The sequence below is a fragment of the Lates calcarifer genome, linkage group LG3 (genome assembly GCF_001640805.2).
Source record: "Lates calcarifer isolate ASB-BC8 linkage group LG3, TLL_Latcal_v3, whole genome shotgun sequence".
In the NCBI taxonomy this organism is placed as follows: Eukaryota; Metazoa; Chordata; class Actinopteri; family Centropomidae; genus Lates; species Lates calcarifer.
In genome coordinates this window covers 23,307,181-23,321,134 of record NC_066835.1, presented here as the reverse complement: position 1 = coordinate 23,321,134, position 13,954 = coordinate 23,307,181, and the positions used below count along the sequence as shown (strand labels likewise).

The window sequence follows — 13,954 nt, the reverse complement described above, 5'->3', positions numbered from 1 at the left end:
GTTTGTTCAAAACGTTTGTATTCAGATAAAAACTGATTCAGGAAATTAAACAACAAAATAATTCAAACAATATAATCAATATCACTGTTGATCTAACCATTGATCAGCTTCAACATGTTGAAAGTGATCGATCAGCTTCAACATGTTGAAAGTGATCGATCAGCTTCAACATGTTGAAAGTGATCGATCAGACATAATAAAAATATTTTTAAAATCCAGGGTCCTGATTGGCTTATGGGACAGTGAGGGGTGGGGCTTCAGCACAGTGATGTCACTGTGATGTCATCTGTCTTTCAGCAGGTCCTTAAAAACAAAAATTTAAAAGTCTTTGTCGTCTGATTGGCCAAGACTGGCTGTCAGTTGATTGGCTCGTAGGCCGTCGTCGAGGCTGCCGCCCTCTTCTTCACACAGACCCAGACTCCACCCAGCAGCAGCAGGACCACTGGCGTCCCCAGACCCACTGCCATGATGGTGACGACCAGCGGAGAGAAGGAGTCAACAGGAGGAGAGCCAACGCCCACCAGCATTGTCCTGAAGGAGAGAGGCGGAGCGTCAGGAGGAGAAACAGTGACATCATCAGAGATCATCCAATCACAGAGCCGGTACTGACCAGCTGAGGAACCTGGTGCTGTTGTAGAATGGTTCTCCCCCGAGGCCGAAGCTCACGTTCAGCCCGAACACGTCCGGGTCAGAGTAGAACGCTCGGATCAGACCGGACGGCGCCGCCTTGCCACTCTGAGGCCGAGGGTCAGAGTGACGGCACGGTGTGGCGTCCTCCAGAACCGGGTCAGACCGACGGTACGCCACCGGCTTCCACTGCACGAAACCCAGAACGTCAGAGCTGCCGTTCTCTGAGGAGACCCACTGAGACACCTGAGGTCAGAGGTCAACAGGAAGTACAGGGTTAACTGAGACGCCTGAGGTCAGAGGTCAACAGGAAGTACCTGTTTCCTGTTTATAAATAAAGTTTTATTGTACTGAATCATTGATTACCTGGAATATTGAGGGCGTATACTCGTCATCGATTGACTGATGAACCTCCACCCTGCTTGGAGGATCAGTCCTGCCTACGGCCTGCAGCTCCAATAGGAACCTGGAACGAGTCGCCCGTGGCAACAGGCCGTCGAGCCACACCCCCAACTGGGAGGAGTTAGCTGTGTGGAGGAGGCGGGGCCAGGACTGACTACGCCCCTCTGAGTCAAACACTGACAACTGGAAAACAAAGAGATGAATAATCAATAATATTGTTAATCGACAAGTCTCTTCAGATAAATAAAATTACAAACGTGTTGATGTGTTTAGAATGAATCTTTAAAAGGTCACATGTCATTGGACCTCTGCCTCTGATGTCATTGCCTGTTGATGATGTCATCAAATTGTAACATTGGATAGAAACAGTTAGAGTCAGAGGTCATGGGACCCCACTGTCAGCTGTAGTTGAACTGTGACCTCTGACCTTCAGACAGAGCGAGCCGTTGGTGGCGTTGGGGGCGGAGCCACAGAGCAGAGCGGTCGGACCCGACAGGTTCAGACGAGACCAGGTGAAGTCCTGCAACTCATATGGTGGGAGGAGGTCAGAGGTCGGATCAGCCGTGTCGTTCACGTCATCGTACTCCAACAGCTGCAACATCAGGAGGCGTTATTTAGGGGCTCATTTAAGGTAGACAGTCTGATTTAAGGCAGACAGGCTGAGTTAAGGTGGATGTTTCTGACCTTGCTGAAGACGACAGCGCTGCTGTACTGGACACTGCTCTCTGGCTCCACCTTCAGGCTGCCGCTGGTGTTAGGAGCAACAAACTGAGACCAGTCAACCTGAGAGAGAAAACAAACAAACAAATAAACATCAGCCTCTGTTCATGTTTACAGACATGAAGGGTCAGAATATTAGGAACACCTCTGAATACAGCTCTGAGATCAGCGTGAGCAGGTGTTCCTAATAAAGTGGACATTCATTACTCAGCTGTTTCCTGCTGACAGACTGAAATCTGAGAAAGAAACAAACTGAGGTCAATGACCTGAGTCTCAGACCTGGTCCAGGTCTCTGAGGAGAGCAGCTCAGGTTTAACTCGGAGGTAACTCTGACCTTCACAGTAGAAGAAGAGGAGTTGGTGTGGACTAGCAGCAGCGTCGGCGCCCCCTGACTGCAGAACAGGAAGTGCAGCGTGTCGTTGTCTCCCACGGCTCTCACGTGCAGCAGGTCGCCACCAGGAGGCGTTGAGGTCGAACCGGGATTCAGCTCTACTGACAACTGAGGGAGAGAAGAAAAAACTAATCGTCAGTGATCAAAAGGCTGACACTGATTGATCAGCTCCTGGAGAAAATCTAATCAAACTCTCCTGAACTTTCTCCTTATTGATCTTTTAAATCGTTGATTTCTGCAGATCAATAACACAGAAATAAACAATTAAAAATTAAATATATTGTTATTATTCTTCTTTCAGAATGAAAGCACAGATCAATAACCTGATGACATTACAGCTGAAGTATTGATCGATCAGTTTTTTGTTAAATCCTCAGACTCTTCAACAGTTTCAGGTTTTTAATCTGAGTTAAACTCATTTTAAGGCGAACACACACCGGAAGTTAAAAGCCTGAGTTTCAAGTTAAAACGACATATTCAACAGTTGAATTCAAAATAAAACTGTTTTCATATTTTAACTGTAACAAAGGAAACAATCAGTTTAAACTGAACAGACAGAAACTTTCACTTCCTGTCAGGTCGGTTCCGTCTCTGTCTGTTTCTCGAATGTTATCGATAGTTTTTAATTGATTAATTGATTAAATCGATATATTTTCTCACCTGTCGTATGAACGTTTCTCCTCCGCTGAACAAAATAAAAACGCTGAAGAGAAAAACCAGAGATCGACTCGAACACAACGCAACCGCCGCCATCTTTGTTGTGACTGAGCCGCGGGTCACATGACCTCGTCCTTCATATGTCAGCTGACCGCTCAGATGCCCCGCCCCGGAACTTTTTAAAAGAATCTTTATTGACAAAACGAATTAACAACAGTTTAAGAATAAAAATTACACAAATAGACAAAACGTTCAGTAATAAATCTGAATGAATCAAGTGACGTCAGTTACAGGAAATACTGATATTGATATTGATCACAGGTCAAAGGTCATTGAACGTCTGATTATTGTTGAAATGTTTCATCTGTTCTTTTTAAATTTGTTCATTAAACAGTTTCAACTCATTGTCCTGTTTTATTTCATATCAAACATGAATCAGAAAAAAATCATCATGTTGATTAATTAATAATCAATAATCTGTCAGTGAATTCAAAAGAATTATTTCTACCATTTTTCTCTGGTTGTTTTCATTTATTATTTCCTTTTTATTTAATCTAATCTTCTCCTGAGGTTTGATTTTCTCTTATGTTAACAGGTGAATAGGTGTAAACATCTGGTGACATCATCAGGAAGTCAGAGCCAATCAGATCAGGTTTCTAACTTAAACTTTATTGACAGCTTGAATTAAGTTTCAGTGAGTCTGGTCCCCACATACACACACAAACACACAGACTGCCAGAGTGACTCTGATGGAGATCTGTATCAACATGGACTGATCAGGATCGATCAGGATCAATCAGGACCGATGTGGATCTACTCGGCTCCCTGTCCTCCCATCTGCTCGTCTTTGTCTTTCTTCTTGTGACCGGAGACGATGTCATCGATTCTCAGCAACAAGATGGCCGTCTGAAAAACACAAGTCAGGTTAGTGTCAATCCGTGTCAATCAGTATTGAGGAGTATCGATCAGGTCTGGTCCTGACCTCGACGGCGGTCTTGTAGGTCTGAGCTTTGACAGCAAGTGGCTCCCAGATCCCCAGAGATGACATATCGGACAGAGCTCCAGTTTCTCCGTCGACGCCCCAACACACACTGTTCTCCTGAGTGTGTTTGGCCTGAAAACGTCAAAAACAACAGTTCAATAAATTTTTTAATCAAACCCTCAGTGACGTCAGTTATAAATAAAGCTTTACCTTCAGTGACGTCACTGCTGTTATAAACGCAGTTGTTAATAAAGTTTTACCCGAAGTGAGGTCAGGACTCTGATGGTGGAGGCTCCACAGTTCTGGATCAGGGTCCGGGGTATGACCTCCAGGGCCTGGGCCACAGCACGGTACGGCCACTGTTCGATGCCAGTCAGAGCGCGGGATCGCTCCGTCAGACGCTTTGACACTGCCATCTCCACGGCGCCTCCGCCCGGCAACAGGAAGGGGTCCAACAGCACGTTACGACACACTTGCATGGCGTCCTGAAGGTTCCTCTCCACCTCCTGAGGAACAAAGACTTTGTCAGTGAAAGGAGGGAGGGGGGAGTGAGGGAGGAGGGTGAGGGTGGAGGGTGAGACTCACAGCCAGGATCTCCTTGCTCGCCCCCCTCAGCAGGATGGTGCAGGCTTTAGGATCTTTACACTCGGTGACGAAGGTGAAATATTCGTCTCCGATCTTCTTCACCTCGAACAGCCCTGCCCCCACGCCCACGTCCTCCTCACGCAGCTCGTCGGTCCGACTGACGATACGAGCTCCGCACGCCCTGAGGGAGAGGGGGGGGTCACTGAGGCTGTGTGACATCACATCCTGCTGACAGCCGAGTGGCTGCAGGTGAACAGGTGAGTTTACCTGGCGATGCGGTTGTTGTCAGTCTTCCTCACTCTGCGGATCGCTGTGATGTTCGCCTTCACCAGGTAGTGCTGAGCCAGGTCTGCAACACACAGAGGAGCTGATCAATAACTGATCAATACATCAATATATGATCAATCTGCTGTGTTTCATTTAAATACATCATTCAGAGTCTGTGATCAGTGAGAGGAAACTCCCATCATGCACTGCAGCATGAGTGGAGTCAGAACATCAGTGCATTCAGATCTAATCAATAATAATATTGATCTCTGTTGTTGACAATGCGTTCAGGGTCTCACTGTAAAACCAACAATCATGTGATGACATGAGGCTAAACGCTGAGGTCAGAGGTCAATGTTAAAACGTCACAGTGTCCTGAGCCAGGTGTGGTCCAGGTGTGTGCTGTACCTGAGATGCCTTTCTCAGTGAAGACCAGGTCTGGTTTGATGCGGATGATGTCCTCACAGATCTGCTGGATGTACTCCTCCTCCATCTGCAGGATCCGAGCAAAGTCCTCCTCCTTACTGATCTCTATGTCCGTCTGCACACAGGTGAGAGGAGACAGGTGAGACACACAGGTGAGAGTGTGTCAGTGAAATCATCTGACAGGTGTGTTACAGGTATATTATAGGTGTGGTCCAGGTGAGTGCGTACCTGGCTCTCGCCCTTCTTGTACTCTAGGGAGCAGTCGAGCAGGACGATGCGCGGCTCTCGGATCATGCGTCTCATCCTGGGATGAGTCACGTCTTTGTTGACCATCACTCCTCTGAGGACGCATGAGTCCTCAATGATCCCTCCTGGAACCTGAACGCAGCACAGGTGTTAGAGGAGGAGTCAGAGGAGGAGAAGGGTCACCTGAGCGTGGTGGGCGTTCCGCTCCGTACCTTCTCCACTTTGGCGTACTTCTTGATGTCGATCTCTTTGCGTCCGTTGTCATCGAGCTCGACGGTGCGGACAGCGTCCAGAGCGATGCCACAGGCCAGCTCTGACCAGCGGCTCAGAGCCTTGGTGTTGATCGCAGAGTGGACGATCTTCAGCATCATGGAGCGGTCTGCTGTGTCCACAGGGGTGCTGGGGGGTCAAAGGTCAGGGAGATATAAACAACCTTCACTGTCAGAGGTCAAACATCAGATTATTCCTAATGTGAAATATTCTTTCTCTGACAAACAGGAACAACACCTGTGGTTCCATAGTGCAACCCTCACCCCCTCACTCCCCCACCCCAAGTCACCTGATCTCCTTCAGAGTCTCCAACATGTCCTCCAGAGCCTGTCTGTAGGCGCTGATGACGACGGTCGGATGCATCTGCTGCTCCAGGAACTGCTCCGCTACAGACAACATCTCTCCCGCTGAGAGACAGACAGGTCAGAGATAAAGAGACAGGTCAGAGAGAGACAGACAGGTCAGAAATAAAGAGACAGGTCAGAGAGATGGACTAAGGGTTAGAGGCTGATATTTTCTCTCCTCATCGTGTGACTGTTTCCAGGTAAACAGGTGAATGGGTGAACAGTCCCACAGTGATGATGTGTTTCTGTTCAACCTGAAGTCAGCTTCAGTCTGGTTCCTCCACAGGAAATAAACTGAGACCTGGAGTTTCTGATCCTTCAGGTTTAGTTGATCAGATCATCCTCACAGATGAACACCACTGTTCTGATGTTTGAAGTAAGAAGCTAATGTTAGGCTATAAACCAACTACACCACGGTCACATGACGTCAACAACCTTTGACGTCTTGGGCTCACCCAGTATGATGACAGACGTGGTCCCGTCTCCCACCTCCTCATCCTGTGTGCGACTGATCTCTATCATGGACTTGGCTGCGGGATGCTGAACCTGGATCTGTTACCATGGAGACACAGTTTGTTCATGTGAGACAGGAACATAAACAACCAAATAAGCAGACAGACAGACACTGAGGTGTGTTTCTCTCACCTCTCTGAGGATGGCGTTTCCATCGTTTGTCATCACAATTCCTCCTGTGGGGTCGAGCAACATCTGAGAACACACACACACACACACACACACACACACAATCAATCACAGTCGATCATCAAAACATTCATCTGCTGCCGTCACATTAAACTGAATCTGATGACACGCAGAGCTGTGATTGGACGATGAGGGTGTCTCACCTTCATCATGGCCCGGGGGCCGAGGCAGGTCCTGATCACATCTGCAATGGTCTGAAACACAAACACTGAGTTACACACACACTCACTGTGGTCTGTACTGCACACACATACCTGGAAACAGGTAAACACTACAGATATTAATCTACCAACAGACAGGGACTCTCTCTGTGAGACCTATAGAACCTGATCCAGATCAGAGGAGAAAATCAGGTTTATTCTGACCCCCGTGGAGGCCGTGAACCGCAGGTTGAACACCGGTAATTTACCTTTGCAGCATTGATGTTCCCGGTCTGGACTTTCCGTCCAGACTCTCTCTTCACGTTCTGGTCTGCAGACAGAAACCACAGAAACAGGAAGTTACCGCCAGTCACCACACAGGCTTTTATTTTGAAACTCAATCAAACAAATAGGACAAGGTGATTCATAGATTGTAGATTAATCATCAGATCAGTAGGATGGCGAACAACAGAGTGATTCAGTGATAAACAGAAACAGCAGCTGATTGATCAGATAATTTTATCATTTTACGATTTCCTGTCATTAAAACAACAGAATTAAAGAATAAAAATAAAATCTGAGTAAGCGCGGGTTCACTCTGAGTCCAGATCTATACTTCATCTGGTTTAGATGGATCCGGATCAGCGAGGGTGTGGCTGCTTAAACAAAACATCGCATCATTTACACTTTAACGCTGTTAGCATCGTTAGCAGCTAACACAGTGACGGAGCTTTCTATCCGCCGGGAGGTCTTCATCTTTACATTTTAACCGAACACACAGACGACAAACGGCGGAGTTAGCTAACTGCTAACCAGCTAACTGTCTGATTATGCTGAGTAACGGGACACATTAGCTTCACTAGCTTAGCATAGCGTGTAGATGCGCTCTATGGACGCGCTAACGATGCTAACGGTTAGCCTAGTTAGCACACCGGGGGAAGCACGTGCATCGCCGGGCCGCCGCGGCGGTAAACAGCCACAAACCAGAGACGGTAACGGCTCCGAGCAGCTCCCGGGTCCCGTAAACAGGTTAAAGTTGAATATGTGAAGGCGAGAGACACTTACTGAGCACTAACACCTGCTGACCGATCATTCTCACAGCGCGAGCCGGACAACAACCACCTGGAAGCTTCTGGGAGGCACGAGGAGAGGGAGGGCTCACCTAGCAGGGGCGGGAAAAGCAACACAGACTGACCAATCAGCTGACAGGATCGAATGACAGACAGATGTTTTGACCAATAGAGTCAATGAGACGAGAGCGTTAAAGCGATCACTAGGAGACCAAGCTCAGCCTTTTATGGTGAAAACCAACCAGACTTCATTTAGATTCCTCATGATTTAACGATGATGACAGAGCGAGTTTAAACAGCGGGGTTTTATTATTGTCCACTGAATCTGAAACGTTAATGTTAATGGATATAAAGAAGCTGCTCGTGTAGACTGACGGTATATAAAAATCTATGTATTTATACTGGATGTCTTTGAATCACGGCTAAAAATACACACATTAAAATTAATCATCTTTCGAATGAGATTTGGTATTGCATTTTAAATGATATATATCAGAACTGTTTTTTCCTCGTGTTACCACATTTCTTTCATATATTATATGATATTTGTTGGAGGATTAGGGTTAATATCGATAAGGAGATTAACATTAACTAACACATGTTCCAATGAGAGAAAGAGATTATGGAATAATGAATAGTAACGATATCTAGTGGCAAAACACTGAGTTACACAATAAATTAAAACGCAAACTGTGATAAAACTGTGGAGGTTCTTTTTATTTCCTTCATCTCTTCTTATCTGATAACTTGAGTTTTATTTTTCTACCTCAGGATTCATCATTTATATTTATAATTAGGGATGCACCGATACCGATACCAGCATCGGGTATCTGTCCGATACCCTGTTCCTGCACTGCACCCTGATACCACTTTACAGCAGCGTGACATTCAGTTGGGCAGTCAGGTGCTAACTGAGAGCAAGGAGGAGAAATGTCGGCGGTGTAGCAAATGGCTATATGTAAGAGAAATATGTGGCAAGGCTGTTTGTTAAAAAAGATGCGGTTGAATCCTAAAATGTTGATAAAAGTATTTCTATCTGAATAAAATGTGTGGCGATGCCATATATAATGGAATGTTCAATGTCAGTCGCAGCAATTTCTTACAGCCAGAAAATGAAACAATATGATGAAAATAAAACACGTTTTCAAGTAAATGTTCGAAGTCTAATGTCATTAATAAGTACTAATACTGGTACTCGGTATCGGCGTGTACTCAAGTGTAAGCAATTGTACTGAAAAAATGTGGTATCGGTGCATCCCTATTTATAATATTTGTTGATCACTTGTTTTTTGTCATTAAATGTGAACAAACATACTTTGATATGACGACCAGAGACTGTTTGATTCAGTTTGATTTTGAAGTATTTATTAATATCTCAGCAGAGCTCCTCCCCAGTGTCAGCAGGCTCCAGATGTTTGTCACAAACTGTACAGAGGCTCTGTTCAAAGTCATAAAGAAAGTTTGTCATTCAAAAACACAAAATATAAAATCCACAGATGATGATGTCGATAAATAAGTTGTTTAAACAAATAACTGTGTGGTGAGTTTTATTTACTGCACTAGTCAATAGTCAGATTAAATGATTGATCAGGAGGGTTCACAGCTAAAACCTCGAGATTTAAACTGAACTTGTCACTCTTTTCATATTTCATTAACATTAAAATCTGCTTCATATTATTATTACTATTACTATTATTATTATTGTTATTGTTGTTTTAACCTACAAACATTTTATAAAACTTCTTATTAATGTTTCTGTCTTGAAATCAATAAAACTTTATTTATCTGTGATCCTGTTTTTCTTTGGGAATAAATAAAGTTTACAAGTGAAAAAAGATGATTTATTCTGGTTATAAAACCCTGTCACTACGTTTCCCAGAATGCCTTTCAACATCCACCAAAACAATAAACATCACTGACCACACCCCATCTGAAAATAAATAATTAAATAATCTAAAATCAATCAGTTGACAGTCACATGACAGCAGGCAGCCTGGTGATGTCATGTATGACATCATGATGGACAGGTGTTTCTATGTTATTGGGGAATCACCCAGCAGCTGTCCTTTAATCATCTGGTTCAGGTCCAGATTCAGGTTTGGGTCTGACTGCCCCCCATCATCACCACGTCTGTTGTCATGGAGACCAGCTGGTTGCTGATTGGAGGATGAACGTGGGTCAGAGTTCGTCCTTCAAGCCTCCGAGGACCAGACTGTGACTCGCCTCCCGCTTCAGGAACTTCAGGAAGTCTTTGAGCTCCCGTCCCCCCTGAGGACAGAGAGGAGACATCATGTGACCTCTGACCCCTACTCCCTCCCCTGAGAACAGAGGACAGGTCATGTGACCTCTGAGCCCCCCTCCCCTCACAGTAAAGGTTTGCTGAGGTCTCACCTCGTATCTGATCGGCTCATCCTTTCTTCCCACCGGAGCAAAGTAGATGGTCGGGAACCTGAGGACAGAGACCGGAGGGGGTTCAGGATCAGGGTGGGTGGGGGGAGGGGTTAGAATCAGGACTTAGAGCTCACCCATGGACGTCGTATCCCAGCGGGACGTCGTTATCAACGGCGTTCATCTTGGCGATGACGAGGCCTGGATCAGAGACCAGCTGAGAGACAGACGGTTCACATCAGGACCACAGACCAGAAGCAGAACCTCAACTATGATGTTTAATGTGTCAGCAGCAGCGGCTGATGGGTAATGATGATGCAGACTGTACCGTGTCAGCGAGTTCTCTGTAGACCGGGTCCAGTTTCTTACAGTGAGGACAGGACGGAGAGAAGAACTGGATCAGAACATCTTTACCTGGATCATTGACGACCTCATCAAATGTCTCAGCCACTACCACCTGGAGACAGGGGTCAGAGGTCACAGAGAAGTCAGAGGTCAGGGGTCAGAGAGAGAGGAGTCAGGGGTCAGAGGTCAGGGGTCTCAGTGGGTCTCACCTTGACAGCAGCAGAGTTTCTCTCAGGTACAGGTTCAGACTTGACAAATCGTTTGAGTCGACCTGTGAAGTAATCGTCTAAAAACCTCTCCAGCGACTCCCCGTCCCTCCTGAAACAACACCACACCTGACTGGCTCAGCACGCCTGATGTCACACAGCTGAGTCTCAGAGACAACAGACACAGTTGGCTTTAAACTAGTTCAGCCTGTTTTAACCTACATGGCCTGTCGCTAACAGTGAATTGGCCTGGTTAGTTCTGGTCAGTTCTGGTTAGTTCTGGTCAGTTCTGGTCTGGCCCAGTTCAGCTCGGTTCAGCCTGGTTACCTACGTGAACTCCTCCCTCATGGTGTACTTGTGGCCCAGTTTGGTCCGGATCGTGACGAACGGCAGCTCTCCTCCATCCGACGTCCCCAGACCGAAGTCGTCCTCAAGCTCAGACAGGAAGTCCTTCTTATTGGCCACTGAGAATGTCAGGCCTCGCCCACTGTATTTCGACGCCACCTTCATCACCCTGGCAATGAGAGGCAGGGGGCGGGGCTTATACACACCTGTTCTCAGGCATATGTTACCTGTGTGTGTTCACCTGTGACTGTTACCTGTTCCTCCAGTAGTTGGAGCCTCGGGGGTTGTGGTGGTAGTCCAGGTCGTAGAACGCCGTCAACAGGTCCCGGACTCTGAGACGGTCCCGGTTCTCCGCGGTCATGTGAGGACACAGACCATAACTACAGACAGGTAGAGACAGACAGGTAGCGACAGGTAGAGACAGACAGGTGGAGTTAGACTGAGGCTGCAGTTCCTCTAACATCCAGCAGGTGTCTCTGTGTAAGTCTGGATGAATGGACTCACATGTGGTCTCTGATGAACCGCCTCAGGGACCCGATGGTCAGGTGATCTCTGAAGACCACAATGCTGTCCTCGAACTTACTGCTGAGTCTGGGCGGTCTGAACAACAACACACTCCTGCAGAACACACCAACACCTTTACACTCAACGGCCTCTTACTGACACCCCCTTTCATCGTCCCCCTCGGCCTTCTACTTGACTTGAGGTCCAGACCTGGACCTGATGAGGGTCTGACCAGACCAACCCGCTGAGGAAGGCCAGGGGATACTGCTGAAAGCTTCAGGAACAAGTGAACATAAGACTGAGTACAGAACAGTCCAGGTACAGGACTCAGACTAAGAGGTCCAGTACAGGACTCACTGTGGTGGACTCACTCGGTCTGGACTCCGTACTTCTCTCCCAGCTTGAGGTTGGTGGTGTGAGCGAACCTGAACTGTTCTCTGAGCAGACCTGCAGCCTTCAGGAACTCCGACAGACGAGAACTGTCTGCACCTGAAAACACACCTGAGACACAGGTGAACTATGTTACCTCAGGTGGACCCGGGTACCTCAGGTGGACTGAGGTACAGGTGGGTCACATGACGTGTGTCTCACCTATGATGCTGGCGTCGTAGTGGTTGATGAAGGTGTGCAGGTGTTCCTCAGTCTTCAGGTGGACTGAGTCTGGACCGGTCTGTTTCATCATGTACTGAACAATCCCATCTGACACACACACACACACACACACACACACACACACAGTGTCAGACTGGTTGCGTGTTTTGTGTATTTAAGTGTGTGTGTGTGTTTATTTACCTGTGGTGCGAGGACCATCGTAGGGGGCGGAGTCTCTGCCGTTCCTGAAGATCTTCAGAGTGGGATAACCTGAGACCCCGAAACGACCACAGGTCTCTGAGTGAGCCGTACAGTCCACCTGACACAAGTGAGGAGAGACAGGTGAGTCAGACAGGTGAGACAGAAAGGTGAGGAGAGACAGGTGAGGTGATGTTACCTTTGCTAACTGGACGGTTCCCTTCAGTCTTTTTGCTGCTTTGTCAAACTCTGGAGCCAGTTTCTTACAGTGACCACACCTGAGGAAGAGGAGGAGGGAGGAAGGTAACAGGGAGGAGAGGAGGAAGGAGGAAAGAGGTAAGGGGGGAGGTTTTTATAAAGGAAGAAATGAGAAAGAAGATAAAGGAAGTAAGGAGGAAACATTAAAGGCGATGAAGAAGTGTAGGAGGAAAGGAAGGAATGAAGGAAGGATGGAAGGTCGTAGATGATGGCGGAAAGTGAAGAGGGAAGGAGTTAAGGAAACAAATAAGGAATAAAGGAGAGAAGAAAGGAAGGAAGTAAAGAGATGATTAGAGGGATGGAGGGAGGAGACATGATGAACGGAGGATGGAGAGATGAAGCAGTTTATCAGTCCGCCATTATCTTCACAACAAAACGACTAAAAACCGTCTGTTCTGAGCTAACGATGCTAACGCTAACACCCCTTCTCCCTCCCCTGTTACCACGGAGCGTAGAATTTCACCAGCATGGTCTCGTGCTCCGTTGCCAGGTAGTCGAAGTCTGTGTCCCCGAGCTCGAGCACGTCTCTGCGCGAAGACCCCGCGCCAGGAAAACCGGACAACAGCGCTAACGTGACGGCGGGAAGGAGGCGAACAGCGGCCGCCATGATGGAGAGAACAGATGAATGATAACAAACGGAAAAGTGAAATAAATATGATGGAGACCGTTACAGACCGAGGAGACCCTCCTCATCACACCGACGGTAAAGGCAGACAGAAGTACCACCGTTTCCGGTCAGGACTTCCAAAGTAAAACCATTATCTGTAACAGAAGCTGTTATTACAGAGAAACATTAAAGACACCTTTAAGACAAACTGGAGTAATCGTAACATGAAGCCCTTCCTCATTCACCTGAAACACTGAATGACGTCACTGTGGTTCACAGGTGACTGATGATGCTTTTATTCTGAAGGCCAAATTATTGTATTTCCTGTATTTCCCTGTCTTACGGAAGCTAACTTGACCAATCGCGACTCTCTCTCTCTCTCTCTCCACCTGTCACAGGAGGGGAGGAGCCTAAAGCGAAAATACCGGAATGCTGCTCTCTGACTGGTTAGAGGCGATGTGATGTAACCGTTTCATTGGTCCAATGACCTGTCAATCACAACGCGTCCACCACCGCCCCTGTGATGAAACTAACGATCATCACACTTTAATGTAATAAACACAGGACTTTAAATAAAAAAAAACGTCTTAACGAGGCTGTTAAACAGTAAATACATAAATTTTCTAAATTTTCTTTCATATATATACACACACACACACACACATATATATATATATATATAT

The 13,954-nt window shown here is 46.7% G+C and overlaps 3 protein-coding genes across 3 annotated transcripts; all 3 read right to left on the bottom strand.

The window, feature by feature from the left end:
* Position 1: 1 nt before the first annotated feature.
* glmp (glycosylated lysosomal membrane protein) lies at positions 2 to 2,955 on the bottom strand. The gene is made up of 7 exons (XM_018686619.2): positions 2,801 to 2,955; positions 2,084 to 2,248; positions 1,714 to 1,812; positions 1,457 to 1,621; positions 994 to 1,212; positions 611 to 873; positions 2 to 531 (listed from the first exon to the last, which is right to left on the bottom strand). The coding sequence occupies exons 1-7, from the start codon at positions 2,891 to 2,893 to the stop codon at positions 357 to 359; spliced, it is 1,179 nt and encodes a 392-aa protein (XP_018542135.1). The 5' UTR covers positions 2,894 to 2,955; the 3' UTR covers positions 2 to 356.
* A 490-nt stretch (positions 2,956 to 3,445) lies between these two features.
* Positions 3,446 to 7,970, bottom strand: cct3 (chaperonin containing TCP1, subunit 3 (gamma)). Its single transcript, XM_018686615.2, has 14 exons — positions 7,825 to 7,970; positions 7,029 to 7,090; positions 6,763 to 6,813; positions 6,563 to 6,625; positions 6,373 to 6,469; positions 5,863 to 5,980; positions 5,516 to 5,702; positions 5,286 to 5,435; positions 5,040 to 5,172; positions 4,632 to 4,713; positions 4,365 to 4,545; positions 4,040 to 4,285; positions 3,780 to 3,911; positions 3,446 to 3,703 (listed from the first exon to the last, which is right to left on the bottom strand). Exons 1-14 carry the CDS (start codon positions 7,850 to 7,852, stop codon positions 3,611 to 3,613), a joined length of 1,623 nt encoding a protein of 540 aa, XP_018542131.1. The 5' UTR covers positions 7,853 to 7,970; the 3' UTR covers positions 3,446 to 3,610.
* Positions 7,971 to 9,167: 1,197 nt separating this feature from the next.
* pdia8 (protein disulfide isomerase family A, member 8) lies at positions 9,168 to 13,418 on the bottom strand. Its single transcript, XM_018686616.2, has 13 exons — positions 13,108 to 13,418; positions 12,606 to 12,684; positions 12,410 to 12,527; positions 12,209 to 12,316; positions 11,989 to 12,118; positions 11,618 to 11,731; positions 11,368 to 11,493; positions 11,100 to 11,282; positions 10,772 to 10,880; positions 10,546 to 10,674; positions 10,355 to 10,434; positions 10,221 to 10,278; positions 9,168 to 10,097 (listed from the first exon to the last, which is right to left on the bottom strand). The coding sequence occupies exons 1-13, from the start codon at positions 13,269 to 13,271 to the stop codon at positions 10,008 to 10,010; spliced, it is 1,488 nt and encodes a 495-aa protein (XP_018542132.1). The 5' UTR covers positions 13,272 to 13,418; the 3' UTR covers positions 9,168 to 10,007.
* Positions 13,419 to 13,954: the final 536 nt, after the last annotated feature.